This window comes from Anabas testudineus, chromosome 11 (genome assembly GCF_900324465.2).
Source record: "Anabas testudineus chromosome 11, fAnaTes1.2, whole genome shotgun sequence".
Classification (NCBI taxonomy): Eukaryota; Metazoa; Chordata; class Actinopteri; order Anabantiformes; family Anabantidae; genus Anabas; species Anabas testudineus.
In genome coordinates this window covers 5,634,685-5,656,318 of record NC_046620.1, presented here as the reverse complement: position 1 = coordinate 5,656,318, position 21,634 = coordinate 5,634,685, and the positions used below count along the sequence as shown (strand labels likewise).

The 21,634-nt window shown below is 38.6% G+C and overlaps 4 protein-coding genes across 7 annotated transcripts; 1 reads left to right on the top strand and 3 right to left on the bottom strand.

Annotated features, from left to right (window-relative positions):
* Positions 1-758: 758 nt before the first annotated feature.
* si:ch73-196l6.5 (riboflavin transporter 2) lies at positions 759-5,433 on the bottom strand. Of its 2 annotated transcripts, XM_026346897.1 has the most exons (4): positions 5,362-5,433; positions 2,633-3,653; positions 2,025-2,148; positions 1,687-1,896 (listed from the first exon to the last, which is right to left on the bottom strand). In XM_026346897.1, exons 2-4 carry the CDS (start codon positions 3,634-3,636, stop codon positions 1,687-1,689), a joined length of 1,338 nt encoding a protein of 445 aa, XP_026202682.1. In that variant the 5' UTR covers positions 3,637-3,653; positions 5,362-5,433. The 2 variants fall into 2 exon arrangements, with proteins under 2 accessions (XP_026202683.1, XP_026202682.1); XM_026346898.1 differs by lacking the exon at positions 5,362-5,433 and having other exon boundaries at positions 759-1,896; positions 2,633-3,636.
* A 1,471-nt stretch (positions 5,434-6,904) lies between these two features.
* On the bottom strand, positions 6,905-10,971 carry slc52a2 (solute carrier family 52 member 2). Its single transcript, XM_026348161.1, has 4 exons — positions 10,733-10,971; positions 8,831-9,686; positions 8,562-8,685; positions 6,905-8,083 (listed from the first exon to the last, which is right to left on the bottom strand). The coding sequence occupies exons 1-4, from the start codon at positions 10,860-10,862 to the stop codon at positions 7,874-7,876; spliced, it is 1,320 nt and encodes a 439-aa protein (XP_026203946.1). The 5' UTR covers positions 10,863-10,971; the 3' UTR covers positions 6,905-7,873.
* A 1,234-nt stretch (positions 10,972-12,205) lies between these two features.
* On the bottom strand, positions 12,206-16,952 carry LOC113154141. Of its 3 annotated transcripts, none has more exons than XM_026348156.2 (4): positions 16,899-16,952; positions 16,005-16,117; positions 15,845-15,911; positions 12,206-15,203 (listed from the first exon to the last, which is right to left on the bottom strand). In XM_026348156.2, the coding sequence occupies exons 3-4, from the start codon at positions 15,903-15,905 to the stop codon at positions 12,646-12,648; spliced, it is 2,619 nt and encodes an 872-aa protein (XP_026203941.1). In that variant the 5' UTR covers positions 15,906-15,911; positions 16,005-16,117; positions 16,899-16,952; the 3' UTR covers positions 12,206-12,645. The 3 variants fall into 3 exon arrangements, with proteins under 3 accessions (XP_026203941.1, XP_026203944.1, XP_026203943.1); XM_026348159.2 differs by lacking the exon at positions 16,899-16,952 and adding an exon at positions 16,681-16,886; XM_026348158.2 differs by lacking the exon at positions 16,899-16,952 and having other exon boundaries at positions 16,005-16,886.
* Positions 16,953-16,996: 44 nt separating this feature from the next.
* On the top strand, positions 16,997-21,501 carry fbxl6 (F-box and leucine-rich repeat protein 6). Its single transcript, XM_026348160.1, has 10 exons — positions 16,997-17,100; positions 17,471-18,073; positions 18,531-18,689; positions 18,785-18,848; positions 19,156-19,287; positions 19,571-19,678; positions 19,781-19,894; positions 20,299-20,530; positions 20,766-21,009; positions 21,122-21,501. Exons 2-10 carry the CDS (start codon positions 17,535-17,537, stop codon positions 21,249-21,251), a joined length of 1,722 nt encoding a protein of 573 aa, XP_026203945.1. The 5' UTR covers positions 16,997-17,100; positions 17,471-17,534; the 3' UTR covers positions 21,252-21,501.
* The last annotated feature ends 133 nt before the right edge of the window (positions 21,502-21,634 follow it).

Here is a 21,634-nt window from a genome sequence, read left to right as displayed (position 1 = left end):
AGAAAGTCATCAGCTGAAAAGGAGAAAAGCTCAGCGTAAGAATAACAAATTTGACAACAACACGCTCGTCCAAGTCAAGCAACTTAACCTGAATAGATCTGTAGTCTTCTGTAATAGTAACTGCAGAAATCTTGAAATCTAAATGCTGGAGCCAATTTTTAAAGATGGCACTTATTTAATGGACAAATAATGGATTAGGAACAAGTGACTGGCATTTTAATGATTGCAACGTTCATCAGTTTTGCAGGTTTTTGTCTCTGCCTTCGATGCCAATCTGGAATTTAACTAGCAACTTCAAATTTAGAGTAGATCGGAGTTGATCCAATATTTATTTTACAATGTCTGTTTGTGGTGATGGAAATATGGAAATAATGTTTTACTTGTATGTTTTGATAAAGAAGAGAAGCTGGTGGCAGCTTGCTGAGATGTAAACACAGTATCAGACGAGACCAGCGCTGTTTAGGGCTGTTTCAACACGATGATGCCCGCGTGACAAAGCCATGCCCATGAAAAAAAGGTTTCCTAAGTTTGTTTTGGAAACACTTGTCCGGCCTGTGCAGACCTCTGTCTTCAACATCATCCAACACTTCGAACGACGAGACTTTACAGTGACATGGCAAAATCTGTTAAAGCAGCAGATTAATGTTATTAGTGTAATGTTTAACAGTCATAGTTGTGTGTCCAGAAACGTTTAAAAATAAACAGTTTAACATTTTTAATCTGAAAAAACAACACTACAGAGACACCTTGTTATGTTTAAGGTCGTGCACGTTCACGTGTTTTCACTTTTTCTGGCTACACATCAAATTAAGGTCATCAAAGAAAACTAAATATGTATATATACCTGTATTGGTAGAGTATTTATTTATCTATAGACAATAGTGATCTGTATTTCATTCTATAAAAAAATCTTTGCTTAAAGGTTTATCATCCTCTGATTGTCAAGTTTAAGTCTAGTTAGATAACAAAGAAAACTTTTGTCTTTATGATGTATTGTACCAGAGGTTTATAGACTAAACAACATAATCAAAACACATGTAAATAAAAAGCTATATCAGAATTATATATTACAAAATGTGCATTTACCGATGTGTCTTTTTCTAACTGTATCTGACATTGTGAGTCTCATTATCCTGAACTTTTCCTGAAGTGACACAAAACGAAAGCGGAACAATGATGAACTGGAAAGTCAGTGAAGTAAAGTAAAATAAAATAAGTTCAACACAGTAAATGTGTCTCAATATTTTAGATAACTTAACTCTAAAAATGTATTTATAGTCATGTATCTGTCCAGTTGTAAATGCTCCCCCTGCTTATTTATCAGTTCAGAGAACTTTTACTCCTGCTGAAAGTTTTCATGAGGTTTAACATAGAGGCAAAGCGAAGACAATCAGCCGCATATACTGGATACGACCTAACGTGTAATCTTCCTGAGGTCTAAACATCTATCAACAAACTGATCCCACAGCTTTAAGAAACTGCTTTGACGTCTGTGATCCCGTCTGATGCAGCAGGGCCAGCACGCAGCTGCATTGTGACTCACTGCTTGTATTTGTACTTATGCGGTTTGCTTTCCAGATGTTGCCAAGAAAATAAATTGTGAGAAGAAAAAGCAATAAATGGGCTTCTTTCATTTATTTCCCGAGGGGGAAACCAGTCAAACTGTTTCTTCCTCCAGTCTTTTCTTTAAGGGCACTTTGTGTTGCACGGGTCTCCTGATGAGAAATAGCTGTAGACGCTGACCAGTGGAAACATGGTCACAGCTCCCAGCAGAGAGCCTAACTGCACGACAGCTCCACACCACACGAGGGCACTGTGGCCCTCGTCACGCAGGATCACGCCGATGATCACCTTCACATAGGACAGAGTGAGAACAAAGATGACCCAGGCCAACACCTGTGGAGCAGAGACAGGTGAGTCTGAAACCTGAAAATGTCTCAAATCAACATGTTTGAGTAGCAGTGAGTCACTTTTCTACTGGTGAACAGGAAGTTAACGTAGGATGTTTTAGTAACAGTACTCACAATGATGACACCACCTGAAGTGTCATTAACCAGCAGTGGACATGGACTGAGCACTGCCATGCCCATTATGTAAGCTCCAACACCACTGCCAATCGCTGTGAGAGCCCCCATCAACAGCAGGGATCTGTGAAATAATTAAGATTATTCAGATCATTGTTTACATGTGGAAACATATGCATTTCAATGATAACTTAATCCAATAAGTTGTACTTTCATTATTTTTAGCTACTTAATTGTGAAGATATTCGTCCTTTTTGTGTTTAGTATCACTGTAAGGCAGGTTTTTCCCAAATCTAAGACATTTTTATTATTATTTTAGCCTCAACTGATGCCAGAAAGATGTTTTTTAGACTTTATCTTTACTGGGGATGTTCTTATCCAGATGTTGCTATTGTTCAGATATGTTTTGTGTCAATACTGTCCCATTCAAGGCATTTGTTTATAAATTTGTTTGTTGATTTTTGTCCAAGTATTTGTAGAAATCTGTAGCATAATCATGACAAGAGATTTAACCTATTATTTTGCATTTTCACCTAAACCTAAAGGAAGATAATGATTTACTGTATCACACTTTGAGCACCGCATTTCATTAGACACAAGTAACTGACCTTATAGGAAGGAACATGGCAATGAAGCAGGCCAGAGGGTTGGACACAGCAGCCATCGTGGCTGATAAGTGATACGGGTTGTTCCCGTATGGCATGCACGAGTAGGACTGCACTGAGGGGAGCACCACGTTAGTCAGAGCATTAGCCCAGGCCAGAATCACAAAGATGTAAAACACCTCCATCCAGCTGTAAGCACCAGTGCCAAAGCTACTTCTTTGCTTCTGGTTTTCAGGTCTGTATGGATCCATCATGGGCTTCTGCTCGATCTGTTTCCTGTTCTTGTGAGATTTCTCTTTCACCCCATTGGTGTATCGACCGTTGTGATGCTCCCTGGCCACAGCTGGGTGGTAGTTCAGCAGCAAGAAGGCTACCAGACACACCAGCATCATGGCACTTAAGACAAAGAAAAACACCTCAACAGAGAAGTTTGCTGGCTGATACTGGGCCTGAAGGTCAGTGGTCTTTGAACTGTTGTAGGAGTCATTGAAAGACTGTGTGCTGTTAGTGCAGTGAACCACCCCAACTCCCTGGATCAGAGCCACTAGAGCGGGCAGTAGGCCGCTCACACCCTCTCCAATGTAGTAGGTGGTGAGAAACTGAGGCTTGAGGCGCATCATGAAGGGCAGGAAGGTGACGGAGGAGGTGCAGTCAACAGCAGCGAGGAAGAAGGTTAAGACGAGGAGGGCTACACTGCGAGGAGCGCCTGCCACTACAACGGTCTCCTTCCAGAAGAAAGCCAGCAGGAAACTCGCCACGGTACCCAGACTGATGATCACATATATAACAGCCGCCTCATTCAGAGCACCAGGACGGAAACGATGCATCAGGGTGACGAAGAGAGGCCCGACGTTAGCCATCTGGATGAGGACGGAGAGATATGAGGGCAGGTACCAGCCTTCGGGAATCTGAGGGACAATCAGAGGCAGCTCCACCCACAGGCCGTTGATGGAGACCCAGGAGCCCATCCCAAAGAGACACGCCAACAGGTGGGTGAGTAGTGACATATTCAAGATAGGTTCCTCTGGAAACGGACAAAAAGAAAACATTCAAAAGTAAAGAAACAGAAATATTACTTTATTGATATAAAGCTCCCAAACTACCTCACACCTGTTTTTACACATTACTTGAAGTTAGATATTCTGTATGTACATTTAGGTGCTATTCACAACCCTGACCTTTAACTCACTACTGACATTGTACACTATTGTGTCAAATCTGAATCTGAAACTTCAAAATATTGGCAAAACATTGGTTGGTTCACAGTTCACAGTAACTAAATAACTGCTGGATGGGTTGCAATTGCTCCTTTTTGTGTTTGTTATTGATGAATGCTACTGACTCATTTTAACAAATGACAGAACATTTTAAAGGTTTTTATGTATTTTTGCAGAATATTAAAGGGTTGAGTTCCAGTTCACTCAAAACACAGTTAAAATAGTTGTTTTAAGTTCTAAACATAATGTATTAATGAGATTTGTTGTTGTTAGGAGCTGCTAGCTGCTGCTAATTCCAGTAAAATACACAATTCATTCTGTGGTTGAATGTAAAAGTGTTAGTGTTCACTGCATAAATCAACTAAAAACATGCAGAAATGTGAAAAAGTACAAAACCCTTTACAATAAATAATTAGAAAATTACAAATCAATCTATAAGGAGAGAGCAGAAAAAACTATTACAACCTAACACACAAATAATTCTGCAGTAAAAACAGCATTCCTGTTTATTGCAAATGTAATCTCTTTGTGTATTATGTATTACCATGTACCATCTTGGTCCATAACTAGTCCTCCATAAAGTTCAAAAGTTAGTTTTAGCTTCATGTTAGAGCTGGACTATGGTTAGGACAAGAGTTGGATCGGGCCTGTTGTGGTTAAAGTTAAAGTGAAACAGTGTCCTCTGAAGTGACACAAAACAAATGTGATTGTCTTTGTTTGGCTGTTCTTTTACTGCTGATGAGAGCAGACTAAATTAATCACTGAGTTAAGTGCGTCAGCAGCAAAGAATAAGAAATAATTGCAGTGACCAAAATGCTGATGGCAAACTGAACAGATTAATGTGTCACCATTAGGAAGCATCCTCTGCCAAAACATCCTAAAGGTACAGAACAAGACTTCTGGTTAATGTTTATTGTCTTCTCCTTGTCTGCTTGTTGTGTAATGAACATTTTATTTTGTGCAAAGTCTCAGTCATATGAAAGACCAAACATTAAATGCTGCTTTTATTTCATTTAATCAGGGTGTGAGTGAAACCCCCACTAAAACATTCAGTAAACAGCAGAGGAAACATGATCACAAACTTTACTGGTATCTGTACAGTATACATAACCTTAGAAAACATCTGACCAAAGCATTGTTTATTGAAATAGGAACTTCTTGCTGTGAAGACTTTGAACAATGAGAGAATGAGAAAAATAATTCTCGGAAATTCCTGCAATCTTTCCCGGAGAATTTCAAAGCAAAAGTGTTAACTTAAAATAAACCTTAGGCTGTTACATCTGCGGATACAGTCAAAGTGTAAAGAATGTATTGGTTAAGTTATAAATAAGCTCACTGATTGTGAATATTTTAGCTTATGGCTATTAGGATTTTATCAAATGATGAAATACAAAACATTTCAAAGAACAGCTTAGTAAAAAAAATAGATCCTCAACATTTAACCCTCATGTACATGATGTTTGTAAAATATAGAAATTAAAAGGGAGCACATTAGGCATCCCTGCAGATACTCACATGCTGTTTGGTGGAGAGTCTGAGTTTCCTGCAGAGAGAAAGAAGCCAAAGTCCTGTGCTGTAAACTGTGTTTGCACCAGGGGATTAAACCCTCCTTGGGGCGAGTGGGTGTGTGAGCTTGTAGCCAACCATGACACGTTTGGGTAACTGATCATTGTCTTAACCTTAAAAACCTTCACTGTTTTTATAAAGGTCACATGTTGTGATGTGAAGTAGTTTAAGAATCTACAGAATTCATCATTAATTCTGCTTAAGGGGATCTGGGGAGCAGAGGTGAAACGGAGTGAAGGGTTTACATTGTTGTGTTACACAAGAAAACATTTCATTAAGTAATTCGACAGTGGAGACTTATTGGACAAAGCCTGCATCTACTGAAGTTATGGTGTGAACGGGTGAATTTAATGTGTGTTTGCTTTGATAGATGACTCAAGGCATGACACTGAAGAGTTTAGCACATGATTAGGATGCTCATTAGCATGATAATGTTTGGACAGAGACCCATCAGCTGATCTCAAATTGTGTTAAATGGTGGTTTTACACATTTAGATTTTACCTTGTAGAAATTACAACAGTGTTTATACTCCCATTGCTGAATATTTACCCTGTGAGGCCTGTATTACAGACAGTGAAAGTTAAAGAAGCTATAAAACAAGAATAAAATGTCTAGTGACTCTGAACTGAATCCGGACTTAACAAAATCAGCAGTTTTGGAGCTCACTGGTAACCTAGTGATTTGTCCCTATATAACTGGTCCGTGTCTGCCTGGAGACTTTTGTTACATGACACACACTCTCCCTCCCCCTATGAAGTGTGTAAAATTAAACATGTAAAATTACAGTTCAGTGATGAGCACCAAACAAAAGACTCAACAAAAGACCAGTTATTAAGATGTTGCATGATGCCTGATGACCCTGTAGATCCTGCACTCACAGAAATTCATTTTGACGACATGTGACTTGGCGAATTCATTCACAGGAGTTGGAGAAGAGTACTGGCCTTTGGCTGACTATTAAACACTGGTTGTTGTTGGACAACTGAGCAGACCAGAGGTCAGCCAGAGTATCTGTGTTTGCTTGGGTAAGGCTCTTTTACAGATGCAGTAGGTCAGTAAATAGACATTTTTTAATATAAATGGTAACTAGTAGTACTAGTGAAGCTACATAAACACAGATCACTTAACTTCTGTGGGCCTTGGTATTCAGATTATGCATATTATTCAGCTTTAAGGCATGTTAGGTTTAAAGTTGAGGCTCGGTAGATTTATAATAGCACAGAAATGGTAAATACAATATAACATGAATTTGATAATAATGCTCAACCAACGTTGACACATTTACTTGCCTCAATCCTCTGGGCTACACTACAGTCATAAGTTTATTCAGGGACGTTCACAGATATTGCAAGGAACAGTGAAACTACCATAAACAAGTGATAAAATAGCTTCTGAAACTTTTCAACAAATCTTTATTGTTCTCCAGCACCAGTCATTTGGTACCGCATGATGGTGTGTGCATAAAAAACAAGTGGAAAAAAGGACCAGCAGTAAAAATCACCACAACACTTCTATTTTATTGAGTTTTAAAAAGCAGAATCACAACCACATAAGGCACATTTTAGATATTCTGTAAACTGCTTTATAGTTTAATTAATCACTTGGATGTACTGTAGCAGCACTGTTAATACACTAACCTTATACATACATTATTATGTATATTACAGTTATACATATTCATTAATCCAAAGCCAGAGATTACAAAATCCCTTGTTTAACTAAACTGTGTATGATTAAAAAAAACAGCATTACTGTATTCATGGAATGAATTAAAACATAACAAAGGTCATCAAATTACAATAAAAAAAGGTTTGTTTAAAAAACATTGACAAACAGGCCAATTTAAAAGAAGCTAAACTTTGTGACAGCTGTATTTCATAAAGGTCAACATTTTTCAGGTACACAGGACTCGAAATCGAAGTGTATAAAGATCCTGCATTAGAGTTTTCAGATCGACTTCAACAACTGAATCTGACTCTGATGAGACGGACGGTCACATTTAATGTTTACATTTTCAGCCAGAAGAGACGGACACTTCATTAATTAATCTAATCATGAATACATTTAGAACTGTGTCCCTGAGAACTTAAATTTTCACGTGATCTGTCGTAGTAGAAGAAATCCACCAGTTGTTTTTGCTACTGTTAAAAACAGAAACAGAGATTCAGTATAAAATACGAGACAAACAACTTCTATTACTGCATCATACGCATTTCATATCCCCTTAGCCAATGTGCAGCAGCACAACACTCCCATTATCAGGGAATGTTTTTACTTTCAGCAGCTCAGAGACCTCTGTGTCAGGAGAGAGTGCCTCACCGGAGGCATGATGCTAGTGAGACCAAGACAGATGCTTTACTCAAAACCCCCAACAGGATTTAAACAGTCATTTCACAGATGGAGTGAAAGGGAGCTGCAATAAACAGGATAAAATAAAACACATTACATCTCTCACTACTGCTAACTGCAGTTATCCACACACTCCTGAGCTCTAGCAAACACTTGATACGTGTTGACCAGTGGGAACATGGCGAGGGCACCGACAAGGGAGCCGGCCTGAATGGAGATGCCACACCATAACAGGGCGGCATGCCCCGCCTCGTGTAGCAAGGTCCCAATCACCACCTTCAGATATGAGAAGAGTCCAGTGAAAACAATCCAGGATGTGACCTGTTGGGGGCAGAAACAAGTCAAGTCAGAGGTGGACAGCTATATATATTATTTGAGGACCCAATCAAAAACAAGATGATGCCTTTCAGAGGGTTTATCATAGTACTTGATTGGTAGTTGATGTATCAGTCATTATTGTTATATCACCCTCCGCCTGCTCGACAAAACATTAGGCATCATTTGAGGCAGCCCAGTATGAGAAATATATAGAGCTGGATACTGATATCAATCTCTATTAATATATTTATTTGTTGTTGATAAAAGCTGTCACTGAATATAATGTTCACTAATTCTTACTTATTTAACTTGTGACAAATCATAAGTTAAATTGAAATGTAGCTTTCCTTTATTTCTGCAAAGAGCTTTGACAGCTGCTTTAAGGCAATATTTAACAATCTGTAGTTAGAAAAATAATCCAAGTGAGGCAAAACTTAAACAATATTTACATTAAAATGTAAAAAACAATATTACCACATACCACTAATGCCACACCAGAAGAAGATCCTAAGAGCGGCGGACAAGGGCTGAGTGCTGCTAACGCCAGCAGATATGCAGCAAATACGCCCCCTCCTAAAGATAAGAACCCGAGACCTGTGGAGGACCTGGAAGACAAAGTACATCTGATCATAAGTAGCACAAAAAAAAAAAAACAGCTAAAAAAGCCGTGTTCTTACAGATAATGAGAAAGTTATTAGGCACAATGACAAAAACAAAATTTTTCCCATGTATTCAGTAGCTCTTTCTCACCTGAGAATAACAAACATGGCTAAGAAACAGGCCAGAGGATTTGCTATGTTGCCAAGAACCACAGAGAGGTGAAATGTCATGGTGCCGTAGGGCAAACAGGAGAAACTCTGCACAGAGGGGAGCACCCCATTGGTGAGGGCATTGGACACAGCGAGCAGCGCCAGCAGGTAGATGTTTTGTGGAGTCCAAAATGTCTGAACAGGTGGTTTCTCCTCTACCTGCACCTGCTCCTCAGACACAGGTGTTGTTCCGTTGTGCAGTGGGTCAGTCTCGTCCCCGTTCTTTGCTGATGCTGCACTGTCAGACTCCTTTCGCTGTGCGTCCTGCTGCGACTCTGTTTGTCTGCGCGTTAACGCCACAAAGCTTAAAGCTGAGATTAACAGCATCACAAACAAGAACCAGAAGAAGTTCTGTGCAGGAAAGCTCTCTTTTAAATACTCTGGATGCACTGTGCCATTCACAGTTTTACACTCCAGTTTGCCGACACCTTGTCCTAAGGCTACAATACAAGGAAACAAGGCACTAAAGCCCTGTCCAATGAAGAAAGTACGAATATACTGAGGTGGGTAGCGAAACATAAAAGGCAGGAAGGTGACATTGGATGTACAACAAACCAAAGATAACAAAAACGTGAAGAGCAGGAAGGGTAGGGACCTCTCCTGTCCAGCTATTGTGACGGTGTGTGACCAGAAGATGGCCAGAAAACCAGCTGTCACCACTGCCAGCGCCTGGATGCAGTATATGATGAGCCGTTCATTTAATCTTTCTGGAGCACAGTGGTGTGTGATAGTCACAGCTATTGGACCAAGGTTCCCAAATGCTATGAGCACTGAGAGGTAGGCAGGAAGGTTCCACCCTGAGGCAAGAGAAGACAAATATTGGTCAAAATACTTACAGACTGTTTGTAATCTCTCTCTCTCTCACACACACACCTAAAGTGGATCGAACCATTTCGGGAGTGGAGATGTGTAAGAACATGAGCACATGAACATAAATTATGTATTCAAAACTCAAGAAACTAATGACAGCAGGTGTGAAATATGCAGAGCAGTAAGTTGTACAAATGTTGCTCTGATACACAGTGAAACTGAAGGATGAATGTTTAAATGTATGTACATGAGTGGTTGAAGTACTTAAGTACAGTTCTGAGTTATTTGTATTTTGTATTGCCATTACTACACTACAGTTCACAGCCAAATTGTGTGTGTGTTTTTTACTTCACTATTTGTATTTGGCTTGTGTTACTTGTTACATGTGATATAATGCCTCTATAATAAAAAGATGTTTGGTGCATAAAATATCCCTCTTATCAGACCATGTTAGTATGTCTTTTAGTCCTTACTGAGTCGTTTATTTCCAATGTATTTTTAACACTTTTACTAATATACTGTTTCACCTGTTATCTGGTCGGAATAATGTCTGTGCACAGCTCAACTCTACACTAAGACATGCATGCACTACTGATCATTTATGATATCACAAATATATTGGAAAGCAGTCCCAGGATAATGAGTAACTCTCCACTTTAATTACGACCTGCAGCACACACACAATGTGAACATGTGTCATGATAAAGTAAAAGCTTTTATTACTATTTATTACTTAAAATATATTAATTCTATATACATTTTTACAAATTTTCAGAACTGACACTGAAATTACACATGCACTCATAATTCAACATGTTGTTTTTCTTTTGTTAGCTTTGTGGAGTTAGCTAATCAGGTGCTGTTAGCTAACCGTTCACAAGCTAACATCGACAAATTAAACCAGCCTGAGTAATTAATAATTAATAATTAATAATTAACATCCACGTGTTTATGAGATACTAAAAGCCTGGATTTCACGGAACACATACGGATAAAGCTAACACATGCTCTCTCCACACACTGATCCACTGACCTTCGGGCAGCACAGTGACGATCACCGGGAGCTCGACCCACAGACTGTTGACGGAAACCCAGGAGCCCATGGCGAACAGAGCCATCAGCCCGTGGGTCACCGCCGCGCTGCTCCACCAGCTGCCGCACATGGTGCCGCTTTCTCCGTGTGGCTGTGTTTGGGTTTGACACCCACGGTGTGTCGTCCACTAAACGTGTTGTTCATTAACCTGAACTATGGTGGAGGTGGTGGAGGCGTTTCCGCCCCTTTACTTCAGTGGCCTTCGCGGACATCTCGTAAATTATCATGTCACTGTAAAAAAAAAAAAAAGAGTCCTGAAAGTGAACTCAAGCAGAGGCAAGTGTGGTAAGTAACTCAGTACATTTACTCAAGTACTGTACTTAAGTAGCCTATCATTTTTATGTACTTTACTGTAGTATTTAATTTGTTGTCACTTTTACATTTCACTCCACAAACACACATCAGTTACACCTGCTCTATAAATAAATGTATTATTTATTATGTGCATCATATTAACAATAAACATAGGTAGTTAGTAACTAAGTGCATTTTTAATTTTATTTCTACTTTACTTGAATATTTCTTACTTTCACTTCACTACATTCTGAAGGAAATATTGCGTTTTTTTACTCCACCAGATTTGACCGCTCTACTTTGCTGTTAGTTACTCTGCAGGTGTAAAATATCACCAGCTAAAAGATGATGATACATAATACTGGATGAATCAGAACATAATTATGTTTAAATTAGCTCCACTTTAACCAGCTGTGCTGTTTTTGTTCTACACCAAGTCTCAATAGCAAATAACTAAATAACATGAAAATACAGAAGTGCTTTAAACTCTTTAGTTTAATAATGCACTTGTTGCTGTGCACAATAAATAGCCGCCCTAAACTTTAAAATAAAAAATATATCTAAACATAACTTTTTCTTAGACCTCTCACGCTTCATTAATGGTGCGTTATTTAATATTTTAAATGGAGTTTTAAATTCTCGAGTTTCATGAACGCACCATTGTTACAGCGCACGGATGGTGGTCGGAGACCACTGATGGTGCGTTCGTTTAATTTGCCGGAGACCACTGCCGCGGGCGGTGTCTCTGAAATATTTCAGTATAGAGTTTAAATCTTTGTTTAACAAATTAAGATCAACATTGAGCAGCTGCTGTTTCTATGTTTACAGCGTGTGTGACGAGTGAAATGTCAAAGTTGGTATCAGCTTATGTGCCACTGCAAAACTAGGTGAAATGTCAACTTCTAATGAAATAGTATGAGTTCATAATGATGTTGATGATCCCATGATCTCCTCAAGGAGCCACAGTAACATTTTGTCCTGTTCTTTGGCTTCATATTAGAAAGAACAAACACATAATGTTTTGACGTTTGACACAGTGACCCCAATAAGCCCCTCAGACATTACTATTACTATTATTCGATTATCTTGAGCCCTTCCTGCAGTTTGATAGAATAAACGTAGGAACAAGAAGGTTTATTTTGACACTGGTTCATTCATTATAACATTGGTGAGTCATTAGTAGTAGTTAATGTGTAAATGTACAATCTTGAATGAATAAAAATAATAATATTGTCTCATTCAGCAGCAAAAGTCAGCTTTCTAGAAACAGTCACAATACTATGCAATGTAAAGAACTGTATCATATCAAAAATATGTCACAAAATCAAACTGTTGTAATACAACAATACAGCACACGTGATAGCTGCATTTGGTATTTAGGGAGTCATACACAGTGTACAAGATCATACATTATAGTGGATTTGTATTGAAAGACTGAGGTCACTTGATTGATTTGTAAATACATGATCATATGAGGGAGTCACATGTTAAGACACATTCCTTCCCCTTTCTGTTCCCAGTCATGAATCAGCCTTTTTTCGCTCAAATAACTAAAGCTGTCACAGGCTGGAGCTCTGACTGTGGCCCATTGCAACATCCACTGGTTCTTGGGGCGCAGGCTTCATTCCTGTCTTTTTAGGTGCCCAAACAAGCGAGTACCCAGGTTTAATACGAGGAAGTGCAAGCTTGAGCTTTAGAACCATTTGTGTGGTGTTGCGGAAAGCACAATTCAGGTGTGGGTTTGTGTTGTTGAGAATCAATTTCTGGTACAGTATCTCACAACGGACTCCTTCTCGTTTCTCAGCTCTGGACTTTCCATCAAAGCGTAGCATCATTTTGTCGACATCTGGCTGCGACTTGCATGGCCCTCCATTGCGGTTCACTGTAGCTATTATGTATTCCGTATCCATGTTCTCCTCAACCTCTTCTCTGTGTATCCTTCCAGCCTTTTCTCTTTTAATTCTGTAACCTTTTCTCAGCGGTTCATCGTTCTGGCCAGGGTAGGTACCCCTTTTACCCTGCAATCCAGATGAATCATCTGAGCTATCGTCAAATGAAATAGGAGCCTCATCATCTTCCTGACAGCTATCCGATGACAAACTTTTCTGTAAGGTGCGTTTTGGGGACTTGTCGGCCCTTTTCTTCTTGTAAGTGTAAGTGTTGCTGAACGGATATTCCGCCATCAACACGGAAAATGTGCAACTTGCCATCTGTGAGCTTAAGTGTGGAGGTGGGACTTGGGATAATTTTCCCCCCGGCAGGAAATCCTTCAGGTGTTCCTCAGTGACAGCTGCGATCACTTTTATTGTTCTCTTCAAACATGCTCTGATTAGGTCCCTATTTGTGTGCCACTGACCACAGTAATTAAAAACCCCATCGAAGGTCTTCTCTTGCAATGGAAACTGCAGAAACACATCGGTGTCCTCTTCAGGTTCCAGCAGAGTGGAAGGATTTTTCGACCAGTCAAGGAACCTTTGGTAGAGACAGAGTATGTACCGGCTGTACTGTGAGTACTCTGCTCCACTTTTCAGAAGCTGCCAATATGGACCAAGGATTTTGCAGTAAACGATGGCCACAACACACACAAGGCTCTGAATCACAGAATCATTAGCATCAGCAGCTACACTCTCAAGAATGACGTTTGGGCACTTGTCATTATTTAGAGACAGCAAGTCAGAAAAGAACAGAGCTATCTCTTTGTGATGGTGAATAAGTCCTGCTGCAGCTTCAAAGTAGGCATTTAACCGGTTTGACTCATTCACTGCGAGTTTGGATGGATTTTTCTTCTCATCACAGAACGCTATCCAGTATTTCCTATAGTTCTGTGTATCAAGGGTGCAGGGGCTTAAGATATCACAAGCCATGTGAATGTAACGCGACGTCGCACTTTCTGACATGTTCACAAAGTTCCTGAATTTTGGCAGCTTGTCACGTCCTAGTTTCTCTCCAGTAGACATGATTATCTCTTTTTCAAAGTTCATAATATGCTGATCAACTGCATCATGCATGTCAACAAGGAAACTGGCATTGTAGCTTAAAAACACCACAGGAGACGCCAATGAAATCTCCTCACAGAGGGAGTCAAGTTTTCTATCAAACTCAGCCATGGCAGGATGCTCCTTGCACGTCAGCGTATACTGATTTTTCAGGAGATCCATGGAAACTTGTTTGCATGCTGGAGTTTTCCCGCCGTAAACACTTGACAGCTTTTGGACAGACAGCATTGCAATATCAAGCAGGGTCAGAGCCTCTGCTTTGTTATCTGAGGTTTCTTCTCCACTGTCAGATTCCCCCAAATCATCATCACTTTCATCACGTGCAGAGACATGTTCTTTGAGTATGATTTTCTTTACCACTCCTCTGTTCATCTCAGAACCCTCACCTTGCATGATTTCAAAGGTCTCGTATTCTTCCTTGATTCGGACTTTCTCATAATCCAGGGCATCATCTCTTCTCATGCGTTTTTTCTGAAATTTAGGTGTTTTTTTCCGCACCAGCTCGAATGGACTTTGAAGCAGATTTTCCATTGCTACGTTCCTCCTATGACTCCTTGTTTCATAATTGCGGCTATACAGTTTTAACTTTTTGATCTTCGCTCTAAGGACTCCGTATGCCTTTTGAATATTCCCATCCTTGCAGAACTCAGAATTGAAGTTTCTAAGCCAAGTAACAATAACAATTGGGGCAATTTTCTCCCTGGTAATAAAGTTGGTCAACTCAAGAATCAATCCATTTGTCACTTCAATTGACTTTGCTCGCTCTGAAAAATCTCTCATTTGCAGAAGGTGCTGTCGTTCAACTCCGATGCTATCACATATTGGACCAACAAAGTTAAAGTTCACATCTGACTCCAGGAAGGTCAGCCTCGCCTCTATTCCCAGACTCAGTGTTGTTGCAATACCTCTTTCAATCAAACGTCGAAAATCTGCCGAACGATGTCCAGGGAAAATTTTCTTAAGCCAATCTATGATGGCAATCCATGGAAAATTATTATCCTCTCTCATAAGACCAACTTGAATTAAAAGTCTGTTCTTGCATAGTCCCTTTTCAAGTTCTAAGCCTTCTGCTGATTGAGGGCCAATGAAATCAGCAACAAGCTTCCAATAGTAGTCATCTCCTGAAAAACACAGTTCAACAAAAGTTATTTTTAAACAAAAAGTCGTTTAAAAAAAGATATATTTTAAATGAAAGAATGGGTTGAGGTGGGGATTATTCTAAAGAATCTGTGTTTTATGAGTCTGTGGTCGCCAGTGTCATCTTCTATGGTGTGGTTTGCTGAAGCAGCAACATGAAGGTGGCAGACACTAACAGGCTGAACAAAATCATTATTTATGTCACATATTTGTTGTCATTCCACTGTGGACAATTATTTTTGACCTATTTTCATCCGTGTTACATATTCTGTATATATATTATATAAAATTTCTGTATTGATGTTGGTGTGGATCTTTTCATTCTGTCTGAGTTTAGCGCAACTGTAAAAAGGCAAAACAATTTCCATCTGGAATTAATCAAGTTTTTTTTATATTGTTCTTAATTATTCTATTAAGAATTAATTATTCTATTTCCGATAAACAACAAAGTAACCACTAATGATGCAAAGTTTTCCGACCTATTCTGCTAAAAATACTATTTAATAAATTGCTTGAAAGCTGTTTAAGCTGTTTATTAAAGATGTTATTTAAGAAATAGCTTGTAGAGAGATCCTAATAAATGCTTTACTATCGGGGGATTTCACTTTAAATGTTTCCAACTTACTCAGATTAGCTTCAGTTACAACTGCTTTACCACAAAGGGAGAAATCTTGACCTTCCTCCATTGTGTGCTGTTTTACAGAGAGACACAGTAGAAAATGTTAAATCCTCATTTAAAGAACAAACACTCAAAGAAAAAAACAGAACAGGGACACGTTTCATACTTTCAGTGTTGTCCTAGAGCACACACCCCTGCAGAAAAACACCTTCCATTTCCATTAGCATACACAAAGACAGGATGCTGAAGCTCAGAAGGAAAAGTAACACCTTTCCTTCCCTAAAAAACAAAAACAAAAAAAATCACAGTCAACATTTTTCAACTTGTTAATGTTAGGTTAGAAGTTTTTCTGATTACTTTCAACATTGATAAATCATATCTGAATATCTAAATATTTTAGGTGATGCTGTTCAACTGTATTACATTGCACTGAGATGTGTTTCTAAAATTGACATCAGTAATTCTGACTTTTTTGTCATATACTGCTCTGTTATTAGATCCACTACCCCTATCACCAGCAGCTTGTCTGTTTGTAACAGTTTTTTTGCACTTAAAAAAAAGATTCTACAGCATGCATTTAGTAATATAGTTGGTTTAAGTACAGGGTTTGTACATCACCTCTAGTGAGCTGTTTTTAGTAAACAGGATACCAAGTGTAATGTGCCACCTTGTGGTACTTGGAGGTTCATGCTATCCAGGGACACCCACCACACACAGCACTTTTGGATATGCTAAACGTCCTATACACATACAATGATCAAAGTTTATTGTGTAGCTTTTCCATCACATTCCTATATGCCGGGCCAAGACAATGTGTGTGTGTGTGTGTGTGTGTCATTTACTAGCTCTGGTTGGACCCATCTGCCTGTGCTGCACTATTGCTGCATGCTAATGTTAGCTTTGTGCAACTAGCCCCAACTTTACCTGCAAGAAAATTAAGCACTCTTAAATGCAATAATTCGTGAACAGAGTAAACCGGATGTATTGCATGTCATGTTATTTTCAAATAATCAAAAATGTACAGTAGTTAAAAGTAGTATTTACAAGTATATGTTCTTACCCCCAAACTGCAGCTCCGTGTTGATTTAGCTCCTTGTCAACCTCAACAACACGCTACAGGGAGCTGCTCAGTGATTGGACAGTTTCACAGAAGGCGGGCTGTTTTTGAGGTCTCCGCCAATCAGAGAGGGGATGAGAAATGCATTGTGGGTCTATTATTGAGACTGGAGGATGTTAGCACTTTTTTACAAAGCTAGCATCAGGTAATGAAGTATAGCAATGTACAATATAAAAGTCTGACGTTTTAATTTCGTTAAACATGTCTGCTGTTAGTTTTTGTTGTCAGCATTTTCCGTGTTACGTTAGAGTGTCCGGCCACTTGTTTACTAATATTAGCATACTGCTAGCTAGCTAAGCTAACAGCCGGTGTTCCTTTAATGTAAGGCACCAAACAAAACGCTACGTTAACCTTACAGCTGATGCTGTGATGAATTAAACATCTTTACATGTGAACTAAGCTTAACTATTGAGCCTTGTTTACATTTTAAGTCGAGACATTGTTATGTGTGCGAAGTCTGTACACTTGTATACAATATACAGTTTTATTAAGGGTCTAATATTTGATTTTTTCAGATATTGATATGTCACTGCCCTGCTGATGTCTGGATTCATTTAAATGAAAATTAGATAGCAACACATGATGGATTCCTGTGAAGCAGAAGCCTCAACCCACAGTGAAAGACATGAAGACACTGCACCGAGCACTTCAAATACATCAGGTCAAGGTGAAGATGGACCAAAGCCAAAGACGTCCTCTTTAAAGAGGAGTTCAGGTGAACCAACAAATGCAAAAGCAAAGAAGCAAAAAAAGACCAGAGTCTCCAGGTCTGCCCAGGTTGGCTACACTGTGCATCAAGGGGAAGATATGCTACTTGTCATTTCAAGTACTACATCTCACTATAATGGCTCAGCCTGGACTCCCCAGAGGAAGAGAAATAAAAAGAAGAAGCCAACTAAAGGAAAGTTAAAAGCCAACCAGATTAAGAAAAAAAAGTCAGTCCGTGTTAAGCCTAAAGTGAAAAATAATCCAGTAGTTAAGATGGAAGAGGACGCTGCTGTGTTTGTGCCACAGAAAGCAACAGACAACAGATGGGGTGAAAGTCTTCCTGAGGAGGTGCTAATGAATATTTTTCAGATGGTGGTTAACCAAGATGGTGCTGTGCCATTTCTGTGCAGGTAGTAATCACAATTTATTTTATGCAGTTAAATTAAATAAAGACCAGATTTATACTATACTTACTATTTCTGTACTGTGATTCATAAACAGCAAATGGGTCTTTATGATACTGTATTTTAATACAGTTTGTTGACTTGCAATGGTTGCATATCATGATGGTATTGTGTCATATGTTAAAAAATAATGACTAAATAATGATTTTACACAAGTTGTAAGAGACATGGGGAAGTCTGGTTCAGAGTGACATAATGTCATTGCCTTAATCATGATTTCTGTATGTTTGGATCTGTCTGCATTTGCTGTTCATAATGAGTTATGACAATTATTTTCATGATTAATAAAACTAAAATTACTTTTTTCATTAATTTTTTTTATTTTGTAAAGTGACAGACAATATACAAGGCCCAGTACATTTTGAACTAAATCCCTTTCGCGTTTGTTGTGTTTCTGATTTAGAGTGGGGAGAGTTTGTCGTCTGTGGAACACAGCTGCAGCCAGTCCAGTTCTGTGGCGTAAAGTGACTGTAAGTCACTGCTGGATTGCTCCAGGAAAAAAACAGCTGCCTAAAATTGAGAACAAGATCAAGGACGCTTTTAACTGGTTGGCGCAAGTTAGGTCTGTATTATTATATTTATTGAAGAGGTTTGATATATATGTATATATATATACACATTGTATGAATTGTGTTATACAGTATTCTTATTTTGTAGATTCTCCCAGCTGCGAGATTTTTCTCTCTGTCACTGGACAAAAAATGTTGACTATGCAGTAGAGGTATGTGATCAAGAGTTTTGACATTTCTTTGTATAATAAATAAGTGAATATGTTTGGGATATTGGACTGTTGGTGCAATTACTAATCCAAACAGAGTTTTGCTTCAAAGAGGCCTGTTAAGAAGAATCATAGGCTAGTGTAAAAACCAGTCTTGTCTTAAGAAACACTAATTAAATTAATCATGCTAAAATACTACACAATTAAATTATAGGCTGGACTTTTACAAAATCCTAACAGTTTAATTTTACCTGTCTTAATATCTTGCATGTGCTGTGTTTCCTTGTTTTTGTGTTGGCGTCAAATTTAGGTTGTGTCGCAGTTCTGCCCTCACCTTCGGTCCCTCTCGCTCTCTTACTGCACAGGCTTGACAGCAAAGGCCTTCCATAGCCTTGGCCTGCACAGCCAGTCTCTGCATAGCATAAATCTCCAGTATTCAGAGGTATGACAAAGACCATTTCAGTTAATAGATTTGTAGAAATACACAATTATTTGTTAGTTTCACAGTAAGTGCAGCCTCAACACTCGTGAACACATTCAAATGTATCAAACACATTCAAATGCATCAAACACAATCAACTTGGTTCAAATCAAGACTAGAATAGGACATCTAAATTAAAGATGGTTATTGACTGCCTACCAGCCTCAGCCAGCATTTCAGTTGTAAATCTGTATAAAACTTAAATAAATTAATTAAATAAATCTGTATAAAGCTTTTGCTGCAGTTTCAGGTTGAGGGACTCCTGGAGTACCTTGAAAATCATGGAAGCCAGATCAAGCAAATTTGGTTCACTCAGGGACTAAAGAATGACAGACTTCTGAGTGCCATAACTGTAAGTCTCCTTTTTATTTCCACCTGTTTTTTTTAATTGTAAGATTAATCAAAGCTAGAAAGCAGACATAAAGTTGATACACATGCCATTTTCTCTTTCCAGAGGGGATGCTGTCCTGATTTGGAGTTGTTGGAGGTTAACACAAAGCTTGACAGTAAAGACTGTGAACTTTCTGTTTGTATCCAGGCACTACAGGTGGCATGCCCTAAACTCAAGGTAAAAAAGTAAAATATTTGAATTACATCTGCTTGTGTCATTGTTTGATAATTAATAAGCAAATCATCTGGTGGTACAGACAAATTTCATACTTGTATCGATGTAAACGTAAATTTGGGGATTTGGGCTTTGGATGGACAAAACAATACACTTTGAAATGTCACAGTGGAGCTCTTTTATTCAGTAAACAAAACAATTAATATAATTATAATTAATACAAATTAATATAATCAATAGTTCTCCTAACTTATAGCAGGTCTGCTGTCAGCAGTGCGCTTTGTGTCTGCCACGTTCCCTGTACATAAGACCTTGTTTTTCATGTGTTCATTTGTCCTTGCCAGTATGTAATGAATCGGTTTCCACTCTTGAAACTTTTGTTATACATCTATTGTACTCCCCATCAGACCTTCCGGATGCTGAATGTCAGACCTCTTCATAAGACAATGCGTAGTGGTGCTGATTCAGCATTAGGCTTTCCATTACTGGAAGAGCTATGTATCGCAACTACGTCTTATTCCTACATGACCGACAAAGATTTGTGGGACATTCTCTTCAACTCCACCAGGCTGCGGGTGCTGGACCTGCGAGGGTGTTCGCGAATAACACCTGCTGGTCTTGCTTCACTACCCTGTCTTGGTAGGTTTAACTTATATTTAAAGCTGTTAAAGTTGAATGACCTTACTGATTTAAAATGAAATATAAATTGGGACATAGTTTTGTTGTTTCTTATTTATTATATTGGTAATACATTTTATTATATGTTATTACACGTTTTTTAATACTTGTGTTAAAGTAATTAAATACCCATATTTACCTTTGAAACTGATTTATAAATGAATGCTTCCTTGTGGTTTTCTTCTTGTTTTGGCAGAGCTTGAGTGTTTGTTTTGGGGCCTGTATTTCAGCAGCCATATTGGGTCTTCATCACCTAAGAAGGGACTTCACATGGTGACCCAGAAGTGGAATCAGACTTTGCAACAGCTTGATATTGCTAATCAGCTGTTCACAGAGGAGGACTTGGAGATAGCGATGAGTTACCTTGCTCAGGCAAAAGAAGTGGATACTCTGCGTTCACTCAACCTCAGTGGGACGAGGATCACACCACCTGCCCTCAGGTATTCAGCATATAGTTTTTCCTCTAAACTCTACCACTCCAAATTCCATGTTTTCAATTACCATTATCTTAAACTTCCCAAAGATTTAATGAGAAAAACTGTGACCTTTCAGATCAGTCATCGGCCAAATGGCTGCTCTGAGCTACCTCAACCTTTCATCTTGCCGCTATCTTCCAAGAGGAGTTAAGAGAATTTACCGTGGTCAAGAAGACATTCGACAGCTGCTGGACAAACTGGAGTAGCTCTTACATTAATTTTGTTGCTGTTAATTAATTTGCTGGGTGTACTGTAATATCCTCACCATTTCTCTTTATGACTTATGTTGTTTGTATATTTTAAGTGGGTATCACGTGTGGTTTGTTTGGACATGTTGGTGTTTTATATGCATTTATGCTCTTTTTTTTGTAAATACATTTTAATACTAAAAGAGAAGAGTAAAATAATACTAGACAAAAGTCTATAAGAGATATTTGAAATAAAAAATAAATAAACTTGTCAGCATAAGGCTGTTTTTTTTTTTTATTTCTTTTCACTAGAGAGTGCTATGCTCTCAATATTTTTGAAGCAAGAGGTTAAATATTATATTATTTGTTTTATCTGCTGAATTGGAAATACTAGAGAGAGA

What these genes read in the sequence shown, in the direction of transcription:
- si:ch73-196l6.5 (XM_026346897.1), bottom strand. Translation starts at nt 3,636, where the DNA reads ATGTCACTACTCACCCACCTGTTGGCGTGTCTCTTTGGGATGGGCTCC. An exon ending in GCCATGTTCCTTCCTATAAG is followed by an intron (nt 2,149 to 2,632) that starts GTCAGTTACTTG and finishes ATTATTTCACAG; the next exon opens with ATCCCTGCTGTTGATGGGGG. An exon ending in CTTCAGGTGGTGTCATCATT is followed by an intron (nt 1,897 to 2,024) that starts GTGAGTACTGTT and finishes TCTGCTCCACAG; the next exon opens with GTGTTGGCCTGGGTCATCTT.
- slc52a2 (XM_026348161.1), bottom strand. Translation starts at nt 10,862, where the DNA reads ATGTGCGGCAGCTGGTGGAGCAGCGCGGCGGTGACCCACGGGCTGATG. An exon ending in CGTCACTGTGCTGCCCGAAG is followed by an intron (nt 9,687 to 10,732) that starts GTCAGTGGATCA and finishes CTCTTGCCTCAG; the next exon opens with GGTGGAACCTTCCTGCCTAC. An exon ending in GCCATGTTTGTTATTCTCAG is followed by an intron (nt 8,686 to 8,830) that starts GTGAGAAAGAGC and finishes TTTGTCTTCCAG; the next exon opens with GTCCTCCACAGGTCTCGGGT.
- LOC113154141 (XM_026348156.2), bottom strand. Translation starts at nt 15,905, where the DNA reads ATGGAGGAAGGTCAAGATTTCTCCCTTTGTGGTAAAGCAGTTGTAACT. An exon ending in TGTAACTGAAGCTAATCTGA is followed by an intron (nt 15,204 to 15,844) that starts GTAAGTTGGAAA and finishes TGTGTTTTTCAG; the next exon opens with GAGATGACTACTATTGGAAG.
- fbxl6 (XM_026348160.1), top strand. Translation starts at nt 17,535, where the DNA reads ATGATGGATTCCTGTGAAGCAGAAGCCTCAACCCACAGTGAAAGACAT. An exon ending in ATGTTGACTATGCAGTAGAG is followed by an intron (nt 18,849 to 19,155) that starts GTATGTGATCAA and finishes CGTCAAATTTAG; the next exon opens with GTTGTGTCGCAGTTCTGCCC. An exon ending in TAAATCTCCAGTATTCAGAG is followed by an intron (nt 19,288 to 19,570) that starts GTATGACAAAGA and finishes CTTTTGCTGCAG; the next exon opens with TTTCAGGTTGAGGGACTCCT.